The 24,609-nt window shown below is 37.3% G+C and overlaps 1 protein-coding gene across 1 annotated transcript; it reads left to right on the top strand.

Annotated features, from left to right (window-relative positions):
- Positions 1 to 22,463: 22,463 nt before the first annotated feature.
- PABPC4L (poly(A) binding protein cytoplasmic 4 like) lies at positions 22,464 to 23,576 on the top strand (the record flags this gene model as incomplete). The annotated part of the gene is made up of 1 exon (XM_080797072.1): positions 22,464 to 23,576. The coding sequence occupies one exon, from the start codon at positions 22,464 to 22,466 to the stop codon at positions 23,574 to 23,576; it is 1,113 nt and encodes a 370-aa protein (XP_080653198.1).
- Between the last annotated feature and the right edge of the window lie 1,033 nt (positions 23,577 to 24,609).

Raw genomic sequence — 24,609 nt, 5'->3', positions numbered from 1 at the left:
CTTACCATTTTCATAAGGCAGGAGGGAATAAAAGACTATGTATATTCTGTCAGATGGGTGTCTGAACCAAAATTCTTCTGAGACTAAAAGGATGAATAATGGTATACACGTCTTTCCCAAAAAAATAAGTCTTTTGCACTCAGTTCTCTTATCTACTTGGTCTCCTGACCATGTCCCAGTAGTTGTAATTTTGATGAAATCTCTGTAGATTACCTTGTTCCCTGTACCCGGTCATTTCAGCTGTACCCGGACATTTTTTTTTTTAATCCACCCAGTTTTTCCCTCTCCCATGAAATTCAAGTCCTTACTCACTAATTAGAGGTGCAGCAGGACAGATTAGACATATTGATAAAATTAGCTCACTGTAATTTTCAGTAGAGAACTCCTACTCCCTCTGCTCTGCCTACCAACCACTTGGCAGGCTGTTAGACATTGTATGCAACTGCCACGTGGCTAGATTTTCAGTGAGAGCATGTACAGAGAGGAAATACTTTTTAAAAGAAATATATAGATATATTGAATGCTTTGTATATGCCAACCATATTGTATGAATTGGGAAGTGCTAGCAGCAGCTCAGTGTTACAAATTAAGAAAGAGAGACATAGAGAAAGAAATGATTTGCCTGTGGGGACATGGCTCACAAATGACACAAACTAAGGACTTTCAGAGCTCCAAGGAGTCAGTGGTTGAGAAAAATGTAATTAATTAACCTATCCCTGGTATTCCATGGACACTTTAAACCTGGCTATTTGAATCAAAACTTTATAATTTAGGGGAAAATTTTAATTAAGTTGTTTGGGAAATCAGAGATTTTAATTGCCACAGTTTCATCACCCTCCCAAATAAATTACTTCAAACTTTTTGTGTTTCAATTAGTCTTTGGGGCTTTAATATCTTCATTAAATAAATATTAGATGGCTAAGAAGAAACAATTTCAGCAGAGTGGGTTGGGAGAAATGCTAGAGAAGAAGAGATTTCTATAGCATTAAGAAAAGTAACATTTGGAGTTTATAATTTCTTCCCTAACTGGTGTTAATTTCTGTAAGTCAATAAGCCAAATACATTTACATGTCTTGGCTACAGGTAAGAAACTCTCATTTTCTTACTTATGTAAAACAAGTTGCTCATGGTTCTTTCAAATTATAATATACCACAGTTTATGGACTTAGTATTTTAGAGCAGATATTCTTACATGGGAAATCTAAATGTTATGCTTCAGAAACCTCTTCTTAACAACAGACTTGTAATACATTAACCAATCAAAACTATGCCTTTATTTATTTTGATTAACTAATACTCTTTATCCAATTTGCTGAATACAAAGATATTACATTAATAAGTTAGCAATTTAGCTGCTCATTTAATCAACAGTATTTCTTAGACATTCATTTTCACTCAAGTAAGCACTGGGTGTGATTATAACAGATGAAAACAAATGGAAGTTTCTTTTACCATTTGGGAATGAGTGACAGGTACTGATAAGAAATATGCATTAATATTTTATAGAAACTTATTTATTTAGATATTTATATATCTGTTTCCCTCCTTCCACTATCAGGTATGCACCTGTAGATAAGAACTGTATCTAGCATCATTTTCCTCCAGCATTTAATACAATGCTTAGCAAGTACCAAGCAAATGTTTGTTGAAAGCATGTCTGAGTTGATTACTACCATTTTACATACATATTAAAAATCACCTGAAATAGCACATCCTCAAATAAAAGAGGATTTGACATTCAGATAGACTTGTACATTTCCTACATTTTTTTACTCTCTTCAACATAAAAAATATACACACAAACATTTAGCTATATATAATCCATAAACATCTGTGCATAAAAATATATGCATATACATTTGTAAAGAGTTTTAGTCTTCTAAACCCAGAGTTTATACTTGAGAGAAGAATTATACTAATTGCCCTTGCAAAAATCAAGCAGAATATTTACTCAAGTAATCTGAAGATATTTAAATGAAGGTTCTGAGAATTATAGATATTGGTATACGTGAAAGTGAAGAAAACAGTGGAAATAAAATTTTGCTGCTGTATTTTAATTTTAATGATAGTTATTAATGCTGTTGCTTTATCAATCTTTAAAAGAAAATATTTCTATGAATATGCATCTGTAGCTTACTGAAAAGAATGTGAACATAGGAAAAACATATCAAAGAATTAAAAATAGACAACAATATGTACTGATTACCTAATACTCTCTTTAAAATATTTTTATTTGTAATTACTCAAATAACCAACAGACATGAAACAGTCCTATACATAGTTTAAACTTTTACATATTTTGAGCACCGATTCTAATTTTTTAATGTCTTGTCTCCATAAAATTGTAAAGTATACCATAAATAATAAAGTAGGAATAAGTCTTAGTGATCATCTATTCCAGCCTCCCATGAAGTAATCCCCCTTACCACACTTCTGCTGTGTATTCATATAGCTTCTGCTTGAATACCTGACACTACAAAAAACTCTAATTTTCATCTTTAAACTCCTCTAATTTAAAATCCCCAAATTATGCTAAATTGTTCCTTATCTAACATCACTAGTCCTGTCCTTTAACATAGACAGATTAAGTTGGAACTCAGTTTCTCAAAATAACTAGATTTTCCATGAACTTCCTGTTTTCCAAGATAAATGTCCTTGTTCCTCCAAATATGTCTTATGATAAACCCTATTTTTAGCTTGTTCTACTCTTACTTATAAATAAGTCATGAAGACTATTTAATGTTTCTTAGAAGAAAAATAAAAAAAAAACAATTTTGTCACTATTTAGTGTTAAAGGGAAAATATCAACTCTAATAATTTAGACTGTGATTTCTCAAATAGTACTTTCTTAGTAGCACTTGTGAGTTTCATAAGAGCCACATGAGTTGTTATTAGAGAAAACACTTAATATTACTTAGATAAGATATAAAATATGGTTTACAGATAGAGGAAGGAGAGGTAATGTTAAGGTTGTTAGAGAAAGAGAAATATCATAGGAACCACCAAAGAATTTTTCTTTAGGAGTTAAATTACTGAGTTTTACATCTTCACCACAAATGGCATTGCAGTATACAGGATGAGGCAAGTCTATGATCAAAAAATGGATTTTGTGTACGTGTGTGAAGCAAGTGGAAATAAACACCATTCAAAATGAATACTCTAATGGCCCTAAAAGGGTTAAAGTATCAATAAAACAAAAAGTACTTACTAATAATAAAGGAAGACAAAACAAATTGTGGTCTACTAGAGAAAAAGTAAAACGTTGAAATGTTTTTAAAGACAAATTACATTGGTGAGAGAAAATATAGAGGGTTGTTGAGGACATTTTAAAATTCACATGATGTAGGGACCCCTGGGTGGCTCAGTGGATTAAAGCCTCTGCCTTCAGTTCAGGTCATGATCCCAGGGTCCTGGGGTGGAGCCTTGCATCGGGCTCTCTGCTCAGCAGGGAGCCTGCTTCCCTTCCTCTCTCTCTCTGCGGGTCTCTCTGCCTACTTGTAATCTCTGTGTATCAAATAAATAAATAAAATCTTTTAAAAAATAATAAAAAAAAATTCACCTGATGTAAAAAAAAAAAAAAAATCAATGAAAACTCCAGTTCCATAAAATATTCTCATATATTGTCATAGATTAGAAGGTCGGCCAACAGAAACTTTTTTTTTTTTCAGTGTTCCAAAATTCATTGTTTATGTACCACACCCAGTGCTCTATGCAATTTGTGCCCTCCATGATACCCTCTACCAGGCTCACCCAACTGCTACCCCTCTCCCCTCCAAAACCCTCAGTTTATTTCTCAGAGTCCACAGTCTCTCATGGTTTGTCTCCCCCTCCAACCTCCCCCAACTCACTTCTTTTCTCCATCACCCAATGTCTTCCGTGTTATTACTTATGCTCCACAAATAAGCAAAACCATATGATAATTGATTCTCTCTGCTTGACTTATTTCACGCCACATAATCTCTTCCAGTCCCATCCATGTTGATATAAAAGATGGGTATTCATACTTTCTGATGGAGACATAATACTCCATTGTATATATATGGACCATATCTTCTTTATCCATTTGTCCATTGAAGGGCATCTTGGTTCATTCCACAGGTTGGCTATTGTGCCCATTGCTGCTATGAACATTGGGGTTTACAGATGGCACTTCTTTTCAGTACATCTGTATCTTTAGGGTAAATACCAACTAGTGCAACTGCAGGGTCATAGGGTAGCTCTATTTTTAATTTCTTAAGGAATCTCCACACTGTTTTCCAAAGTGGCTGCATCAACTTGCATTCCCACCAACAGTGTAAGAGAGTTCTCCTTTCTCCACATCCTCTCCAACACTTGTTGTTTACTATCTTATTAATTCTGGCCATTCTAACTGGTGTGAGGTAGTATCTCAGTGTGGTTTTGATTTGAATCTCCCTGATGGCGAATGATGATGACATTTTTTTCATGTGTCTATTACCCATTTGTAAGTCTTCTTTGGAGAAATATTTGTTCATGTCTTCTGCCCATTTTTTGACGTGATTACCTGTTTTGTGTGTGTTGAGTTTGAGGAGCTCTTTATAGATCTTGGATGTCAGCCCTTTGTCTGTATTGTCATTTGTGAATATCTTCTCCCATTTCGTGGGTTGCCTCTTTGTTTTGTTGACTATTTCTTTTGCTGTGCAGAAGCTTTTGATCTTGATAAAGTCCCAGAAGTTCATTTTCCCTTTTGTTTTCTTTGCCTTTGGAGACATATCTTGAAAGAAGCTGGCATGGCCGATGTCAAAGAGGTTACTGCCTATATTCTCCTCTAGGATTTTGATAATTTCTGCCTCACATTGAGGTCTTTTATCCATTTTGAGTTTATCTTTGTGTATGGTGTAAGAGAACGGTCAAATTTCATTCTTCTACACATATCTGTCCAATTTTTCCAGCATGATTTATTGAAGAGACTGCCTTTTTTCCACTGCATATTTTTTTCCTGCTTTGTCGAAGATTAGTTGACCATAGAGTTGTGGGTCCATATCTGGGCTCTCTACTCTGTTACACTGGTCTATGTGTCTGTTTTTGTGCCAGTACCATGCTGTCTTGGTGATCACAGCTTTGTAGTAAAGCTTGAAATCAGGCAACATGATGGCCCCAGTTTTGTTTTTCTTTTTCAACATTTCCTTAGCAATTTGGAGTCTCTTCCGGTTCCATACAAATTATAGGATTGTTTGTTCCAGCTCTTTGAAAAATGCCAGTGGAATTTTGATTGGGATGGCATTGAATGTTTATTCTTCCAAGAATACTTTATCCAGGAAGATTGACATTCAAAATGGATGGGAAGATAAAGAGCTTCTAAGACTGGCAAGGTTTAAGAGTATGTGACCACCAAGAAACATTAAGGGGGGGGGGGTCTATGAAAGAAGAAAGAACCAAGAGTATCACAAAACAGAAATTTACAGAGACAATCTATAGAAACAAGGACTTCACAGGCAACATGATGTCAATAAAAACATATATTTCAATAATCACTTGCAACATGAATGGCCTAAATGCTCCCATAAAATGGCACAGAGTTGCAGATTAGATAGAACGACAGGACCCATCCATATGTTGTTTACAAGAGACCCATTTGGAACCTAAGGTTACATCCAGACTGAAAGTGAAGGGATGGAGAAGCATCTTTCATGTCAATAGGCCTCAAAAGAAAGCTGGGGTGGCAATTCTCATATCAGATAAATTAGATTTTAAACTAACGACTGTAGTCAGAGATAAAGAAGGACACTACATCATTCCTAAAGGGTCTATCATGAAGATGATCTAACAATTGTATCTAAATCTTTTAACCCCCCAGTTCTCCTGCAGTGTAAGAGGGGCCAAATGTCTGCCCTTGCCTAATTTGCATGTTATATGTAGATGGGGCTGAGGATGCTGGTAAGATTGAAACTAAATATTTTGGGCTAGACAGAGTGAGGTGGGTAGAGAATGGTGTCTTCACAGCAAGGGGAATCCTTCAGTGGCTCACCAGTGTATGGAGTAAGACCCCAGTGAAGTAATGGGGACCAGAGGATAAAAAAGTATTAAAGAGCCATAGAGAGGGTTGAAGCCAAATAGGGAAACTAAATGAGTGTTTGAGTCAGAGCCTACAGACTAATATTGGCTACAATATAAAGGAGAGCTACCAGAAGAAACCAGAGACAAAGTAGACACCCTCACCCCACTACCTTTCTATAAATAGCCTCAGAATGACCATTCAAAGGTGTCTGAAGTAAATGGGCTACTTCTACAACATTTCTCATCAATGAAGCCAAGAACTGACCATAGAGTCAAGCAGTCTAGATTTGTATCCATATGACCTTAGGCAAATTATTGTGCCTCATCATCTTCACCTATAAATGGTGAATACTAATAATTATAATAATAATAATAATAATAATAATAATAGTATCTATCCCATGTTCTTGTATAAAAAATAAACAATTCACACTTACAATAGAATATGACTCATAGTAAGCACTCAGCAATTGTTGGCTTTCATTATTATATCAGATAATTTCACATTCATATATGTCACAATTTCTCCTTCACAAATGGAAAAATCAATTCCAGAAAAAATACATAAAGATGACTAACCTTACATCACCAGAGAATTAACCTTTTTCCTAAAGTTGATATAGTAGGATTCCAGGTCAGTTTATTTTATTTCTGGAACATAGCCATTTTTTCAATATCTTTTTTTCCTCTCTCATTCTGTTTTCTTCTGGATCATCTCTTTCAAAAATTTCCTGAGCGATTTTTGTGGTTCATCTAAAATTAGCCTGTATCTCTTCTGGGAACAGAACAACTGGAGAGGACTTTAGCTGTGTCAGTGTGGAAATTCCAGAGGGTCAAGAGATTTCTGGGGGTGTCCCTGTCTGTCAAAGTGGCACATCTTCCCAGAATCCCTGACACCTCATTCATGTTCTGTTGATGCATTTGCTTTCACTGTCACCTTGACACACTGTCTGTTAGGAACTCACACAATATGGTATCACTAATTATTTAATTAGTTAGCTGAGGGGAGGAAGAGATGTAGTAGCAAGATATAAAGGGAAGAAAATTAGAGAAATACCAAGAGTAGAGGCACAGAGAATGAAAACAAGATATTGTAAATGGCTCCTAGATTGAGTCAATAAGTGGGAATACAAATTTGAGTGATGAGAGAATGAAAAAATTCTTGAGGTTTTGTTTTTATTGGGTTTTGTTTTCAAAATGCCTGTTAGGCTAAATTAGTTATTGTTAAAAAAAATAGAGATGGACAGCATTGATATTATAGTCAACAATAATATATTATGAACTTCAAAGTTGCTAGGAAACGAGATCTTAATTGTTCTCACTCCAAGAAAGAAATGATAATTACGTGACATGATAGAGGTATTAGCTAATGCTACCATGGTGATCATATTGTAGTATATAAATGTATCATCAAATCAACATGTTGTACACCTTAAGTTTACACAATATTATATATCAATTAAATCTCAGTGAAAAATTAGATACACAGGCATGTTCACTGAGACATCACAAACATATTTAAAGTTAAAGTTACATATGTAATGGAAATAATATGAATTTGGTAATTAGAGACACATAGATTAAAATCTTCCCTTTCTTCTATTCCAATTACAGTAGTCTCCTCTACTCTGTGAGGGATACATTTCAAGACTCTCAGTAGAAACCTCAAACTGCAGATAGGGATAAATTCTATATATACTATGTTTTCCTATACATATATACATTTGATAAAGTTTAAATATAAATTAGGTACAGTAAAAGATTAACAATAGCTAACAATAAAATAATTATAACAATTATAACAATATATTGTAATAAAAATTTAAAGAATGTGGTTTCTCTTTCTGTCAAAATACCTTATTATACTGTAGTTACCCTTCTTCTTCTTGTGATGATGTGAGCTAATACAGTGACTCCATGATGAGAAGAAGTGAAGTAAATGACATAGACATTGTGATGTAATGTTTGGCTACTACATGACCTTTTGATGATAAGTCAGAAGAAAGATCACCTGCCTCTAAACTGTGGTTGATGGCTGGTAACAGAAACCTGGGAAAGTGAAACCACAGATAAGGGATTACTGTGCTGGGCAACTTGTGTAATGTTTCTGCCTCTGATATCTAAATCTAAAACAATGGGAAATAGTGGGAACAATGGGAAACAGTTCCTTTAGGACTGTTGTCAGAAATGAATAGGCAAGAATATATAAAACTGATAATAATGAAATAATATTTTTAAATTTTAACTGTTGGTTGAGCTTTTATTCTGAGCTCAATATTTTATATACAAATGTACAGTATGGGGGACATAGATGATGTACAACAGATTGTTGCTTTATTAGTTAAATACAAAAAATTTATTAGAGTAATTTGAGAAAAAGATTATAATTCAGATTACATACAAGTTTGATCTCCTGTATATATAACAACTTTAAGCTATTTTAACTCCCAGTGCCACTGTCTTAACCCAGGTCATCATTGGTAATTATCCAAATGACTGTGTGGTTGTCTAGGCTCTCTGTCGCTTTAAACCCTTTTTTTCCCCATCCTCACCCTAGTGAAACAGTTTCTGTAAGAATGAAATATTAACTCAGCATTATGTTGCTTTAAAAAATATTATGACAGGGGCGCCTGGGTGGCTCAGTGGGTTAAGGCCTCTGCTTTCGGCTCAGGTCATGATCCCAGAGTCCTGGGATTGAGCCCCGCATCGGGCTCTCTGCTCTGCAGGGAGTCTGCTTCCTCCTCTCTCTGCCTGCCTCTCTGCCTACTTGTGATCTCTGTCTGTTGAAAAAATAAATAAAATCTAAAAAAAAAAAAAAAATATTATGACAAATGGCAGGATTTCATTATTTCATTCTTTTTTATAGCTAAGTAATAGTCCAGTATAAGTATATGTATATGTATATATATGTATATACTGGACTGAAGAATATCTATTCTTCAGTCAGTGGACATGGGGTATTTCCATAACTTAGCTATTTTCAATGACATGGATGGAATTAGTGAGTATTACGCTAAGCAAAAAAAGTCAGTCAGAGAAAAATAAATACCATATGATTTCACACATATGTGGAATTTAAGAAACAAAAGAAACTAGCAAAAGGAAAAAAAAGAGAGAGAGAGAGAGAAATAGAGAGAAAAAGAAGCGAACCAAGGAACACACTCTTGACTATAGAAAGCAAACTGATGATTACCAGAAGGGATGTGGGGGCGGGGGGGGCGGGGCGTGTGGACAAGTAAACTAGGTGATGGGGATTAAGGAGTGTACTTGCTGTGATGAGCCCCAGGAATGTATGGAAGTGTTGAATCACTATATTGTACACCTGAAACTAATATTATTGTATGTTAACTAACTGGAATTTAAATAAAAACTTAAAAAGATACATTACGACATAAAGAGGCAATCAAAGTTAGCATGAAAAAAAATGTTTTGTATGTACTCCTCTTGGAAGAATAACAGGATCCATGGTCAGTGAGTTTGCTGGCCTTGACCACAAGAAGTGATACAGGATAAACCAGGAATCCTGAAGCAGTACAGAACAGATATGAAATAAAAAAGAGATAGCAATGAAAAAAAGAACTTTTGGTTTGCCCTTTGAGACTGACTCTGTGTGTCTGAAAGTGATTATGATTGGCTGTAGACAAAGCTGAATTCGTTCTGATCCATGTACTGGACTTGCTCATAATTGTAGTCTTTCTGGGGGACAATGGCAGATTTACATTTGTGGGATCTCTCCCTCGGGATTATTGAACTCTGGTGTAGTAACAATTACCCTGAATCAAGTTACAGTTGTTAGAAACTGTTAGAAGAATTATGTGTAGGATTAGTTGTACCTGTGGACTTGAAAGTTATAATCCTCTTGGGGAAAGAAGAATCTGAAGGAGATAGATATCTTAACACCAGGACAGTTGTGGACTGTAGATTTGAAACAGAGAATTTCTAACTAGAAAGCCAGCCAAGACTATGCCTTCTTCTATTTGTGTTTATTAGGATGATCTATACAGAGAATTTTCTCCATGAATTTTAGGAAAGGAAGCCCATGATGACTAATGCTAAGACTCTAAGCATTAAAGATATTTCAATGTCTCATTCCTGGAGAATAAAGAAGTGGCAAGTAGGAGATGGTAGAATTAATAGAAGAATGCCAGTCAATTCTGAATTGTACCCCACCGACCAAGGAACCATGAGATTTTAGTATTAGAAAAGAAATAATATAAGCAATCCAGATGCTCCTCAATATCTTCACGTTGTAAAAATACAGGATTTTTGTAGAGCACATATAGTTGTACTTGACTTCAGAGACCAAACTGAAATATTCCAGAATCTGAAAAACAAAATGATGGAGACTTTAGATGCTTTTTGTTCAAGTAGTAGTGGACAGGTTAAAAATACCCCCCAGTAAATTTTTGATGGAGTAGAAAATACCGAAAACGTAAATCCAAGTTGTTTTCAATTTTGTTGTGAGGCTAATGCTAATTTTGCAAAGGGCATTAGGAACAAAGGGAGCTAAGGAAACCCACTGAAACTCAAAATAGAGAACTTGCAAAAGGAAGAGACTAAAGGCCACATGGCAAGCAGCTTGTAACTTTACTGATGGCACTTAAGTGTATCACTGTTTGACTCGTGGAGATGAACTGGTGCTGAGTGCAGTGTGACAATGCAGAGATATACTGGTAATAGAGAAGAAAGAAAAAAGAATGCCAGTGAGGTAAGTGTTATCTTCCTTCAAAGTCATGAGAATTCTGCTTCATATATGATGTAGTTTATTCATAATGCATTCATTTGTTTATTCAGTGTCAACAACTGTGAAGGCTCTGATTTCACCCTACCTGCAAAGTACTCTGCTACCAAGTTAGCATCCCAGTTTTATGGGTGCTGGCAGAAGACATAAAATTCCTGAATCAGATACAAAGAACTTCATCACTCACTGTAGTAGCAGCAAGCGAAGTATATACACTTTCTTTTGCCAGTTCTCCAAGCACAGTTGCCCAAGGGTTATACAAAAAGAATCAGGTGATTCCTAAATATCGATTAGGTTTCATTAATGGAGTGGAACTTGAGCTTAGGGAACTTATTGCTTATTTTTGCTCTGGATAGATACAGTTCTGAGGCTCTTCACTATATAAATATCCTAGAAAAGTCCGGAAAAATGGTAGTCCTTGCCACTCCTCACAATTCATGCAGACACACACACACACACACACACACAAACATGGAGAGTCACTCCTTATCAATATCCACCTCTTCTAAACCATCTCGTCTTCTGGCAAATATTCCCATGAGTATACCACTTTTTTGGCCACTCTAACCAACAGAGGCTGGGAATAGATGCACTCAATTTGTCTCATATTGTCAATATTAAGACTACTACCAACAGGATGCCGAACAACAGGATAAGACAAACTTGTAATATTACTTTCATCATTTATACCACACTACTAGATCCAACCAACTAATTAATTCCTATAGACCATCAGGCTCTGCCTTAGATGGAAAATGACTTTCTTCTTATTTTTCTCTATTGACCTTTCTATCTTGTCTGAGGTACTAATCCTGGTATGGTAGGATATGTATGTGATTGTACAGGAACTGCCTTGGTTTGCAAGGATAAAGTCTGGATAATTTTATTATCAATAATGAACTTGGACAGTGAATTGAAATTGACCTGAATGTCTTTCTGGGCCAAAATACTGTTATTAATCACTTCAGATAAATTCAGGAATAAATTTCCTATCACCAATTCTAATTGGGTGACTCATATTATAAGGATAATTGTTCATAGTTTGCACACAAATTACAAATCATTTACCCCTCAGGGAATATTATCCACAATTTTTTGCATTTTGGAGAACTCTCCACAGCCTTTTTTCAGCTACATGATGTACAGGTGGTATTTCCTTTAACACCTGAAGGTCTCTTATGGACATTTCTAAGGTGCAAGCTACCATGTTTTCAAAGGAAAGGCAAGTGAATGCCAAGCTTCTAAACAGAAGTACAACCCCACAGATCCACATAATGCCCCTAGAAAGAAAGTGTCATTATGGTTTTTTGTGCCCTTATATGGGACCTACATCAGTCAGGTCAGTAGTGCCTCTGATGTATCCTCCTCTCTAGCTGGTATATCTTTGTCTTCTTAGTTTATTTCAAATAAGCAGGGATGGGGTTTGTTGTTGTTGTTGTATTGTTTTGTTTTGTTTTGTTTGTTTTCTGTTTTGTTTTGTTTCTGAGGAACTGTCTGGCAAGAGCCAGACTAACCTATTTTTTTCAGTCTGTGCCAACACCTTGGTGGCATTCATCTACTGCATGGAATAACTGAACAATCAGTCATTATTAAAAAGGAGGAGTAGGGAAAACATTTGAGATGTTGACAGGAAGCGCAAGAGGCAAGACCATCTCTTGCTGTGTTCAATAGTCTTTACAGTGAGCTTAAGGGTAATGACATTTGAATCATGGTTAAAGCCACATGATAGGGGATGGAAGATAAAGTGGTCAATTAAATTTAAAGTCCTCTCCAGAGGTGGGAGCAGCGCACCAGTGTGTGCATGTGTCATGAGCAAGTGTCTGACATGATTCTGAAAGAAAGAAATCATTGATGTTCTTCCTTTCATGGTACCTCCTGGAGTCTAAAATATTTCCTGGGTACACAGATTTGTGCTGTCCCTCTTTTTACCACAAAATTGCTGTGCCCCATTTCTGGATCTATAACTTTGCCCAATACTAAATCATCTTCTACTTGCATCCAGACCTTTTATCCGTAAAGGCCAGGTACCTGAGAGCAAATACTCCCTATTTTGGTTGGCCCTGGCCACAATAAAGGGACTTGATGAGTAGTGTACTGCTGAATACTACTACTAGTAGTAGTATAGTGTAAAACTGATAAATGGTCATTATTCTTAGGTCTAGAAATATGTCAGTCTAAGAAAGATATTCAGTAGCTGCATTAGAAGAGAGTTTGAATCCCTTGAACTCCTTTTGGCCAGGCTACTCCTTGGAGAGTATGTTAACTTGTCCAGCCTGGTGATGACATTAGGGGAAAGAAACACCAGCATGGTCATGAATGGGCAAAGTAGAATGCCAACTATTCATAGTAGGTCAAAAAACCCACAGCCTTGATTCTGATCATTACTTGGGAAGTGCCCAAATGAGATGATCACTTGCTGTGGACAGACTTATTCAGTGATTAAAATCTCTGACTGAAAGGTCTAGAGCAAGAGTAGTTGAAGAAAGTAGAGTCAGAATCTTTTTGAGTTGATTTTTGGGAAGGACATTCTAATTCTTCACCTACCACATATCTGTGGTAGGTGAAGAATATGGAAAATCTATTGAATATCAAGAATATCAACATATTGCTTAGTGGCTTTGTGAAAAATGGTATTCAATGGCCAAGCTTTAAATATTCTTGGTATTAAAAAAAACCCACAAACATATGATATTTTAGCTTCAGAGGCTACAGTGGTGCAGTCACAATGATGCAGACTGAACCTGAACAGTAACACCATAACCTGATAAATATGTCAATGGTATGTGTACTGCTCCAAGAGGGGGTAATCCCAGTAGAGGATTCTACATTCTTTTCTACAGGAATGGGCAGAACTCAAAACAGTGTGAACTTTCTCACTTCAGAAACATAGTCATGAAATGTAAAATTTAATAATGGACTCAGACAACATTGGTGGCAATCTGAGAATTAAGAGTTCAATCATCTGCTTGATGGTTGTCAATACCATGATTGAATGACCCTTAACATGGACATTTACATTCTTGATGTTTCAATAAGGAATATTTATGTCCCATGTTCAATGCTCCAAGAGAGGATTTTCTTTAATCTGCCAAATTTGTAAGAATGTCCGCTTAGCACCTAAGTTACTAATATAAATACAATTGTAAAATCAACAGAAACAGTGTGTTTTGCTATCCTAAATGATCCACAAGGTCCATTCAGCTTTTCTTCCCCCCTATGAATAATACTCAAAACCATCAGTTGGATTGGGGACACTCCCTCCTTCTAAGGAAACAGGACTGTGACTGGGCATCGATACCCAAAAAAAGCCATTGAAATTTTACTTTATCCCTTCCCTTAAACACCTCAACAGGCTTGAATGGTTCTGTTTGACATCTGGTTTCCCTTTGGCGACAGGGGAGACTGGGGCCACTCACCAATTACCTTTCTCATTTAAGTGATTGAGGTAGAGGATAGGGGTGGAAAAAGGGATCAGGGTTTGGAAATAAAGACAGATGTACCTTTCCATAAAATAAGACTTCACAGTTATTATCAGGTTCTAGTGGGGTGATAGTATGTTGGGATTCAACTAAATGAATTCCCAGTATTTTTAGCCGGCTCAAAGATCTTTATTAGGCAGTATGTTCGTAATGACCAACACCAACTCTTTCAGTCTTGGGGAGTCTTATTTAACAGCCACTTGCAGTTGGGGCTGCTGGATTTGTGTGCTTTTGTCAACTGGGGTTTGCCTCATAGAATAGCAGCTTCTTTAAAGGAACAATTCTGAGGTACTTGTTGCTCCTCTGTTTTAATAATATCTCTTAAGTTTTCACCTTGGCTTAGTATAGGAGCTAGGGGACTTTTTCTGAAGAGCAGAAAGAGGTTTACTGCAAGACTTTGTATATATTTCATTTAATCAGTGATTTAGGTGGCCCACTTTCCTCAAAGCCTGTCAGGATAATAAGAGCATGAATACTAGTCAATTACTCATCTGCAGTTTCCCACAAGAGTTCTTCTGTCTCAGAAAAATCTTTTGGGCCAAAACTGCTTTCCAATAGTCAGAACATACTGAAAAACAAAGAAACACAAATCTGGAGACCCTTTACTCTTATCTTCAAATGAGTCTGAGGTTGGTATAATAGAGTACAAGAGCAGCTGAAGCAGGAGATGGCATGTAGTGGCCATTCTTCCTTAACAAGCCTTACATATTCCACCCATCCTCATCTACCATGAGAATCAGCCAGATTTCTTTTGATTTTCTTGTTAATGCCTGCAGTGCTCATGAATGTCCTTCTACTCATGTTCAGCAGAGGTACAAGTTTCTGCAACTGTTGTCTGAAAACTGTCAGAACAGTGTGCCCACCCTGGATTAATTTTAATATTAGTGGTTTCAAAAGGATGGACCTAGGCTGACTACCAGATTAGTGAGGAAATCACCCCTGCAAGAAGTTAACAGCCACGGCACTATTTGGACAGCTGACTTTGTATCTATTTCCCTATTGTTATACTGAAGCGACCTGCCCAATTCCTCCTGATTAACAGCCAAGAAACTGAAGAATCTTTTTTTTGTCCTGTAGATGATATTATTTGGTCAGTGTTTTTTGCTGCTGAAACTCATAGACTTCCCTCAAATCCCATTAGCTTATTTGTGAAGCCTTAACCTTCCTTTCCATAAAGCTATGGCTATGTCGGTATTCCATCCTTATCACTACAACTGCCAAGATCTGTGAAGAGTCTGAGACTTCACCTTTATTTGTAAGTTGTGAGTTTAGCTTGCCTCAGTTTTACAGATACTGGTAAAATAAACAATTCTCCTGGGTGAGAGACAAAGACTTTATTACTTACAATAATAACAGTAGCAAACATAGTAGTGGAGTGTGTGTGTGTGTGTGCGCGCGCGCACGCGCGCGCGAGTGCGTAACAGCTCTGCAAGCCCAAATTCCCATATAGTATTATGTGAACATCCGGGTGACACTGGCACCCACAGTGGGTTTCCTAAGAGGAGAGTAACACAGTTCTTAGAAAACCTGAATATTTTATAAAGGAGAGGAAACATGCCTGTTCTGTGCTCCAAAGAGAGACAGTATCTCTATCTTGCTAAACTCTGAATAAACTTGCACTTTGCTTCAGAAAGGGATATTATCTCTATCTTTCAAAGCTGTTTGAAACATCATTTAAACTATAGTGCCTTTATTGACAAACTGTGCAGAGATGTAAGAGATCTATGAATAGTAATTGTCTACCAACACTCAAAACATACGCTTTGAGAACCTATTGTACGCTAGCTCTTATTTGAGGCATTGAGAATATGGTGGTGACTAAGTCAGACACAATTTTTGCCTTCATGGAATTTACATTTTAGAGATGGTGGTGGTCATGGTGTGCTGTGTGTGTGCATTGGGGGGGGCAGTGACAAAAAATAAAAAAATACCAAATGAGTCTGTGTAAGTTATGTATGTGGTAATGGGATTATTAAGGAGAGTATCACATAGCAAGTAGCTAAGTAGGACAGTTTTTAGGCCAGTTGATTAGTTCTGACAGTTTGACATAACAGCAAGTATCAGAAAATGCAGTAACACACCTAGGTAAGATCGCAGGAATTGCTACCTGAGGAAAAGATTTTGCTTTAAATACAGAAGTTTTTAGCAAACTGCTGGAAAGGGACTTTATAACTTAAAGACTTTTTTGAATATTTGAGTTTGCCAGTTGCAGCCAGAAACTGCGACCAGGCAGAAAAGTTACTGTATCATAAAATGTTTTTACCCAATTACAGAAATAGGCCTGGCATAGGGCAGGGGAGATGATAATCATGCACTCTAAACTGGTAACAGCCTGCTGACATTACTTAATATGGCACCCACTCAGGGATATGCATGAAGGAGTGAAGGAGAATGAGAAGGAAAAATCAGCAACCTAAAGATCAGTTCCCAGGGACCCTGTCAATCCTGTATCTTCTACTGCACTGACTTCCATAGATCTTAAATGCAGAGAGCTTTGAGGTTAAGCCCATGGAAACTGGGACACTGTTTTCTAGGTAGAAATTTGACTAATTCTAAGGGTTGCAGTATAGATTAGTAAAGACTAGAATGATGAGCAGGAAAGGTCTCTGTCCAGAGTAAATGACAGTTCCCCACAATAGGTGTCAGAAAATCTTCCCTGTGTGAATGACCAGTAATGACATGAACATCTCTAGGGAAGATGCGAGTTCTTCCCTGGTATGAAGAGTAAGATAGTAGTTCAATCCCTCTCTCTGCGTCAAGGTTAAAGCACAAAAGACTTTCCTTTGCAATGGCACATAGGTTCCATTTAGAAAAGAGAGTGGGGCAAAGGGTATTTTCTGACCATTTCACTCCTTCTGTTCTTCCTTAACTTTACTCCTGGTGAGATTGAGAAGATTTTGGCATAATGTTACAATGGATTGATGTTATGAGAAGTGATCAGCACTGGTAATAGAGAAGTCTTATTCTTTGTAGAAAGGAATTCTGAAGAATCTGAGAATGCAGAGTATACAGTTTTCCAGGCTTTGGCAATGTGGGACAAATGTAAGATGAAGTCAGAGTTCTGGAGCAAAGAGAGAAGGTACAAGTGAAGTAGGGAAGGCACAGTGACAAAATTGAAGGGCTTTGGGCACCCATCTGAGGGCGGTCAGATTACAACTTTAAATGTTTTTCATCACCAGTTGTGCCTTAATAGCCATCATATTCTCAGTTTCTAGAACTATTCTACCAGTAGTTAACTACCTCAGGGAATGATTCAAGACTTCAGAAAGTACTTTGGTCTAATTAGTATAAAAGATTTTTATTTTAAAATACATTTTTATATGCAAGGTGGTTAATGATTTTGCATCTTTACTTTGCAACTTTCCTGCTTCTTTTTTCTGTGACTCCATGACTTTCATATTACTTTCACATTATCTTTCTGAAATACTGTGTAAACATGTCACTTCAATCAGCTATTCCAATAGTTCTCATTTAGAATGAAGTCTGTATCATAACTTAGCATGTGAGGCACTCTGGCTTATTGCCCCTTGTCTTCTCTTGCCTCAATTCCTGACATTTCCTTCTTCACACTTTATATTCCAGTAATATTATTGGATACTAATTACTACTAACTTTACTTAGCCCTAAATTTTCCTGGAGTTCACAAAAGATACCCAAATATTCTCTAGCACCATCTTCTCTGAAAAGGCTTTTTTAACCTTCATAGACAGAATTATTAAAATATCTTCTATGCTACATTACATTTCTATCTTACCTATTTCAGATTCTTGCTTTTACATTGTTGTTTTTGTTTTTTGTTTTGTTTCCCCTAATAAGAGCTATGATACTTTTCTGGAAAAATGCTGTCTTTTTTTTTTTTTTTTTAATGCTGTCTTATTCAGTTTTCTTGCAACAATGCCTGATATTTGTACTAGTAAATGATATTTTTGATTGAACTGAACTTTTGATCCAGATCTACTAGTAATCAGACATTACTTATTGTGTGTGACATTTTGAAATGTCCATATGGTGAAGGCTAACTCTGTAATGTAAATTACATTCCTCATGTTAAAGAAGTTAGCACTGCATTTGGGTAAAAACATAGCAGAAAGCAATTAAATCTGAAAAAAGACCCTAATTGTCAAATGAAATTGAACCCAAATAATCTGAAAGAGACAATATACTTTAGAGTAAATATTAAACATGGCACTTTCAAAGTATAATAAAAGAAAGTTTTATTCATGTAATTATTTCAATTAAGACACTAAAGATCATTTTGAGCAAAAATGAGAAAATTTTTATCAGTAGTTGACTACATTAGAGTAATGATTCAAGTCGGTATCAGAAACTAGTTTGGTCTAATTAGTACCACAGATTTTTATTTTAAAATGTATTTTCAAATTCATAGTAGCTATTTATTAATTTCTCCAAAATAAATATGAAAGTAAGCAATAACTTACATTGACATCAATATCAGTGAATAGAAACATGGACAGTTTTCCTGTCATTAAGGCAGAGAAGCCCTTAATTCCTGCTTAATTCTGTGAGCCACCCACGTAACAAATCTGTACATTGAAGGGACAATTGAGCTAAAAGAAACATAAGGTAAGCAAAATTACAACTTACTTTGAAATGAGGCAAAATAGTGGCCCTTGACTGAAATATGTTCAGAGTAGTTAAGGAAGTAAGAAAACATTCAAGTCAGCAATATACGTAGCTGTAGCAATGAGCTAATGAAAGCTTAAGACAATATCATACATGATAATTTAAAGTCAAGGTTTATCAAAGCCAATGAACTCATGCCAAAAATAGTTTCATATATACAGTGGATATGTTAAATAGATTATTTCAGAAAAGGAGAAGTAATCAGTGCCAGTCAGCTGGACTACTGGGAGGAAAAAAAAAAAAATGGCACAAATGGAGCTGAAGGATGACAGAATTTGGATAATCAAAGAATCGCACATGTATGTACGACAAATGAAGTACTAGCCTGACAGAAGATACGTGTACTTATGATGGGGCTGATTTTGCAAAGTTTTGGAAGCCATTTGTTGTTTTTCACTAAAATCTTATGGAAGAAACTTTAACAAAATTAATTCTGGCAGCAAAATGAAAGATGGACTGGCATATAGAGAGACTGGCATATAGGTAAAAGAAGATGAATGAATAAAACCCATGCAATAATACACAAGGAAATGAGGTAAAGAAGTGCACCTGGAAGGGAAAAGCAGGGTAAATGGAAAGAGTACCCAAATTAAGAAATTAGTGAATGAACACATCTGACAAAAGCAAAAGATAAAATTTAGAGAATTAAAGGGTGGGAAGAATCATAGATGCTTAAGAGCACTTGCTTTGTTAAAATATAAAAAATAAGAACAGTATAATGAGTAGAATAGATGGGAAGGAGCATGATTGGTGGTAATTTAACAAATTGAAGTTTGTACCTATTGCATATAAGTTGATTAGAGTAAAAAAAATATAGTACTAAATTCTGAACTTGGAAACTTTTTTTTTATTTTTCACAATATACTGGGTGAAGGTCACACAAAGTAAAATGGAAAAACCCTCGAGTTCTTGAATATTCTGGTATCTTGCTATACCTGAATTACTGTTATACAAAGACCTAATGTGATCTTAGGCATATTTCCTAGAAGTAGTCTTGAGACAAAATTCTTGGGAAAAATATAGTTATAAACTTTCTTTTAAAAAATTGATAATATTGAGTATGAAGAATTTTATTTACTTTAAACAATGCCAAAGTAGCATCCGAATTTTTAAAGACTATGCTGGAATGTTGCTGATATTCATTGATGTATCTACTATCTACATGACTGGTCTTTCTTCCTTCTTTCTTTCTTTCTTCTTTTTAAGGTTTTACTTATTTGAGAAAGAGAGGGAGCATGAGCAGGAGGGAGGGGAAGGAAGAGAGGAAGAAGCAGACTTGTCACTGAGCAGGGCACCTCCTGTGGAACTCAATCCCAAGATCCTGGGATCATGACCTGAGCCAAAGGTAGGTGCTTAACTGACTGAGCCACCCACATGCCCATCTTTCTTCCTTTTTTAAATTGAAGCCTTGAAGATATGGCTGAAGAAAAGATTATTTATTTGAACTAATAATTTTACAGGAGCAACACATAACAATAAACTTCACAAACAGAAGCCATTAATCAGGATTAATTTGGGAGGAATCACAGACCCATTATTCAATTTTAGATATGCTAAAAGCAATTTGGATTTTATAATGAGAATCATGCTCTGGTTTCAATGTTTGTTGTTGTTGTTGTTTTAATGTACTACTAATTGCTAGAGTATCATTATATTGTGAAGGAGAAATATACTTTTTCTTGTTCTTACATTAGAAAAGATGCCACTATGGGGACTCACTAATTTAACTTTAAACCTTGTTATTTAGTATAGTTCACAGAGCAGCAGAATTTGCATCACTCAGGAGCTTTTTAGGAATGGAATTTCCAGTCCATTCCATGTTTCTGAATCAGAATTGCTTTCAGACGAAATCCCCAGGTGATTCCTATGTCCATTAAAGTTTGAAAAGCCTTACATAATTAGCTTTATATAAACTGATCCACCCAATTCCACTTTGCTTGTAACAATCCTTAAGATGAGTTATGATACACATTTTAAGTTTTTATGAGAATGATGTTAAGAAATTTATTTAATGGTAGGGGAAATAAAATCATTATTACTGAAAACCTGGACTGTCAGATACTGTTAGACATTTCCAAATCTATTAATTCATTAAATCCTTACAATACTCTCTGAGGTAAGCAACACTATCTTCATGTCCCTGGGCATGAAAAACAGCCTCAGGCTAAATATCGCATCTATTCCATAGTCAATAAATTGAATAAACATTGAACAACCCATTTCTGAAAGACCCTCGGTTAGGCCTAGAAATAAAATGGGCATGGCCCCAACTGTCACGGAATTACAAGGGTAGTGTTAGGTTTCTAAGAGGGAAATCAAAACGTTCCTAAATTACTTAGGGAAAATGTCTATTTGGAAAGAGTATTTAAACTGATTTCTGAGAAGTACATTTTTGTAAAGGTGGCCCTGAAAAAAATAAGTCAGCCTATCATGGATTTTAGTAAGGGGAACCAAGCAGTAAGTTGAGGCTGGAACTTGGCAGGAATACTGCAGAACTTTGTAGCACAAGGTGAGGATGTTGGGTCTCATCCACTAGTCAAAGGAAGCCATTGGAGGATGATAAGCAAGAAGTGACAAGCCCTGATCCACGTTTGGAAAAGATCCTTCGGTGAGACCGGTGCAAATCCCTGCAGGCGGGTGGGTTTATTAGGGCCACTCCCCTCGTCAGCCTTTCTCCACCCAAGTCACCGCCTCCTGCTTCTCCGCGTAACTGTCTGAGGGAGGTGGGAAATGTGTGAGAGGGGCGGGGGGAAGAAGAACATTCTCAAAAAATATTAAAAAGAAAACATCCCACTTGGCAGCGGGTGCGCGGGAAGTTCAGCGCGCGAGTTCCGGGTTTCCCGCCAGCCGCCAGCCCGCCCCCCGCCGGCCGCAGCCCGGGTGAGCCCCCAGCCCCAGCTCGGCCGCAGCCTGCTGGGCCGCGTCCGTGGGTCCGTCCGCTTCCCCCTTCCCCCACTCGTCCATCCCCAGGCGCCGCGCCGGGTCGGCCCTGCGGAGAGTGGCCGGGGTTTGCCAGGGCGCCCGCGGCCCGCGTTGGCCCCGGCCTCGCCTTGGCCGCGGCGCTTGCAGAACTCGGCCCCCGGCGGGTTCGGGTCTCGCTGGGGCCCTGCGCCCTCCGCCCCCACTGTGCGTCCGGAGCAGCCGCCTCTAACGCCACTTGTGGAGTTCTTCCCCCGGCGCTGTAACTTTACACCAGCCTGAGAGAGGCCTATTTTTATTCAGAAACCAGCAACCAGGGTGCCTGTAGAGAACGCTCAGATGGAGGGCCAGCCCACCCCTTGAAGATTTCTCACAGATTGATGGGGAAGGAACGTCTTGCCCTGCTAGCCTTTCTTTGCGATTTCAGAATTCTGCTGCTATCCTACAGTTAGAGCCGAATTGGTTGCTTGCGGGGGCGGGGAGGTTTTTGATGAGGCTGTTGCCTAACCTGCTGGAGCTGTCCCTGAACCCCACCTCTAGGCCTCTAAGCCCTGATCCTCAGGCCATCACGCGTGAGCCCGGCCCAGACCGTGGCCTGGTCACCTTGCTGCTGGAATCCTTCCAAGCGCTGCTAGGGACAGGCTCACGTGGGGAGGAGCAAAGAGATGAACGTAGCAGCCAAGTACCGCCAGGCATCCCTGTATGTGGGTGATCTCAATGCAGATGTCACCGAGGACCTGCTGTTCAAAAAGTTCAGCGCCGTGGGGCCTGTGCTGTCCATCCGCATCTGCAGGGACCTGGTCACCCGCCGCTCGCTGGGCTATGCCTACGTGAACTTCCTGAAGCTGGCTGATGCCCAGAAGGCCCTGGACACAATGAACTTTGACATGATAAAAGGCAAACCCATCCGTCTCATGTGGTCTCAACGTGATGCCTACTTAAGGAAATCTGGCATTGGGAACGTGTTCATCAAGAATCTAGACAAATCTATTGATAACAAAACCCTCTATGAACATTTTTCAGCTTTTGGGAAGATCCTGTCCTCCAAAGTGATGACTGATGATCAAGGCTCTAGGGGCTATGCATTTGTGCACTTTCAGAACCAGATCGCGGCTGACAGGGCCATCGAGGAGATGAATGGGGCCCTGCTTAAGGACTGCAGGCTGTTTGTTGGCCGATTCAAAAACCGTAAAGATCGGGAAGCCGAGCTCCAAAACAAGGTCAATGAATTCACCAATGTTTACATCAAAAATTTTGGCGATGACATGGATGATGAGAGACTGAAGGAAGTTTTTGGAAAATATGGCAAAACCCTGAGTGTTAAGGTGATGACAGATTCCAGTGGGAAATCCAAAGGCTTTGGCTTTGTGAGTTTTGATAGCCACGAGGCTGCCAAAAAAGCTGTTGAAGAAATGAATGGAAAGGACATAAACGGGCAGTTGCTGTTTGTAGGCCGGGCGCAAAAAAAATCAGAGCGGCAGGCTGAGTTGAAGCAAATGTTTGAGCAGCTGAAACAGGAAAGATTTCGGAGAAGCAGGGGCATGAAGCTCTATATTAAGAACCTCGATGATACCATTGATGATGAAAAACTGTGGAGGGAATTTTCTTCATTTGGATCAATTAGCAGAGTCAAGATAATGCGGGAAGAAGGGCGAAGCAAAGGGTTTGGGTTGATCTGCTTCTCTTCTCCTGAGGAGGCCACTAAAGCAATGGCTGAGATGAATGGGCGAATCTTGGGCTCTAAGCCACTCTACATTGCCCTGGCCCACAAGCCCTAGGAGAGAAAAACTTACTGCACCAGCCCTTGTTTGCAGCAGGCGATGGAATGATAGTGATCTCTGCCTGAATTATCCTGAGAAAATTCCAAATCCCAGCTGAGGGCCACTTAATTTAGTAAACTTTGTGATAAAAGGTTTTGTATACAAAGCTATTTTTTCTTGTGTGGAAAAAATAAATGAATCTTGGAAGCTTGATTCATTTTACAGAGGCACATCTTCTAATTACAATATTGTGTATTTCTCTGATTTTGATTTAGTATTCGTAGCAATAAGTATAATTAGATATATTTTTATTACATTTTGAACTGCATGAAGTGAGGTAATTATTTGGGTTAATTCATATTTTCTTTCTTATTTTAGTAATGTTGCTATCTTTAATTTCTTCTGTGAAAATATGCTAAAAATAGTTCGTGTAACTAAGAATCACAAAGTAATTTATTTTCATAAACAAATTTTCTAATTTCTCATCTCAGCTTTTTAAAGAAACCAAAGGTTTAAGAATGGCTAGTATAAATTCAATATCTAATTTCATTTTGAATTAATGTTTAAAGTAGTAGGAAATAGTTGTATTTCTTTTGAAGTTATATCCTGACATGGTTGTTTTCTGATGGCTGAAATTAATGATGGAGATTTTTAATGTTGCCTACAAACCTGATTTATAGGGCATTTTGCTCTTCTTTCCATTGGTAGACTCTGTATAATTCATGTGCTTGCTAATTATCAAAATTGGGACTTGAGTAGTAAAACTTTAATGTCTATATTCCTTAAGTTTTAAACTTTTATCAATTAAGGTGAGAAAAGTTGGCTTGGTCTTAATTCTCTTCGTACCTATACAGGTTAGTATTATGCCTTAAGTTTTTACCAGACACCAATATTATAAAAGTCGTATATAGAGAATATAGAAATTGTGTTTAACAACTCTTTTTCAATCTCTATTTTATATTTTTTGATGTAATGATACTATCTCAGGGTTGAGAAAAGTATGTTTCTTTATTTTTATGAACTCATGTCTCTTTTTATTAGAACATGAGAG

The sequence above is a fragment of the Martes martes genome (assembly GCF_963455335.1).
Source record: "Martes martes genome assembly, chromosome: 2".
In the NCBI taxonomy this organism is placed as follows: domain Eukaryota; kingdom Metazoa; phylum Chordata; class Mammalia; order Carnivora; family Mustelidae; genus Martes; species Martes martes.
The sequence above is the reverse complement of the archived record's forward strand: the minus strand, read 5'-3'. Positions and strand labels throughout refer to the sequence as shown.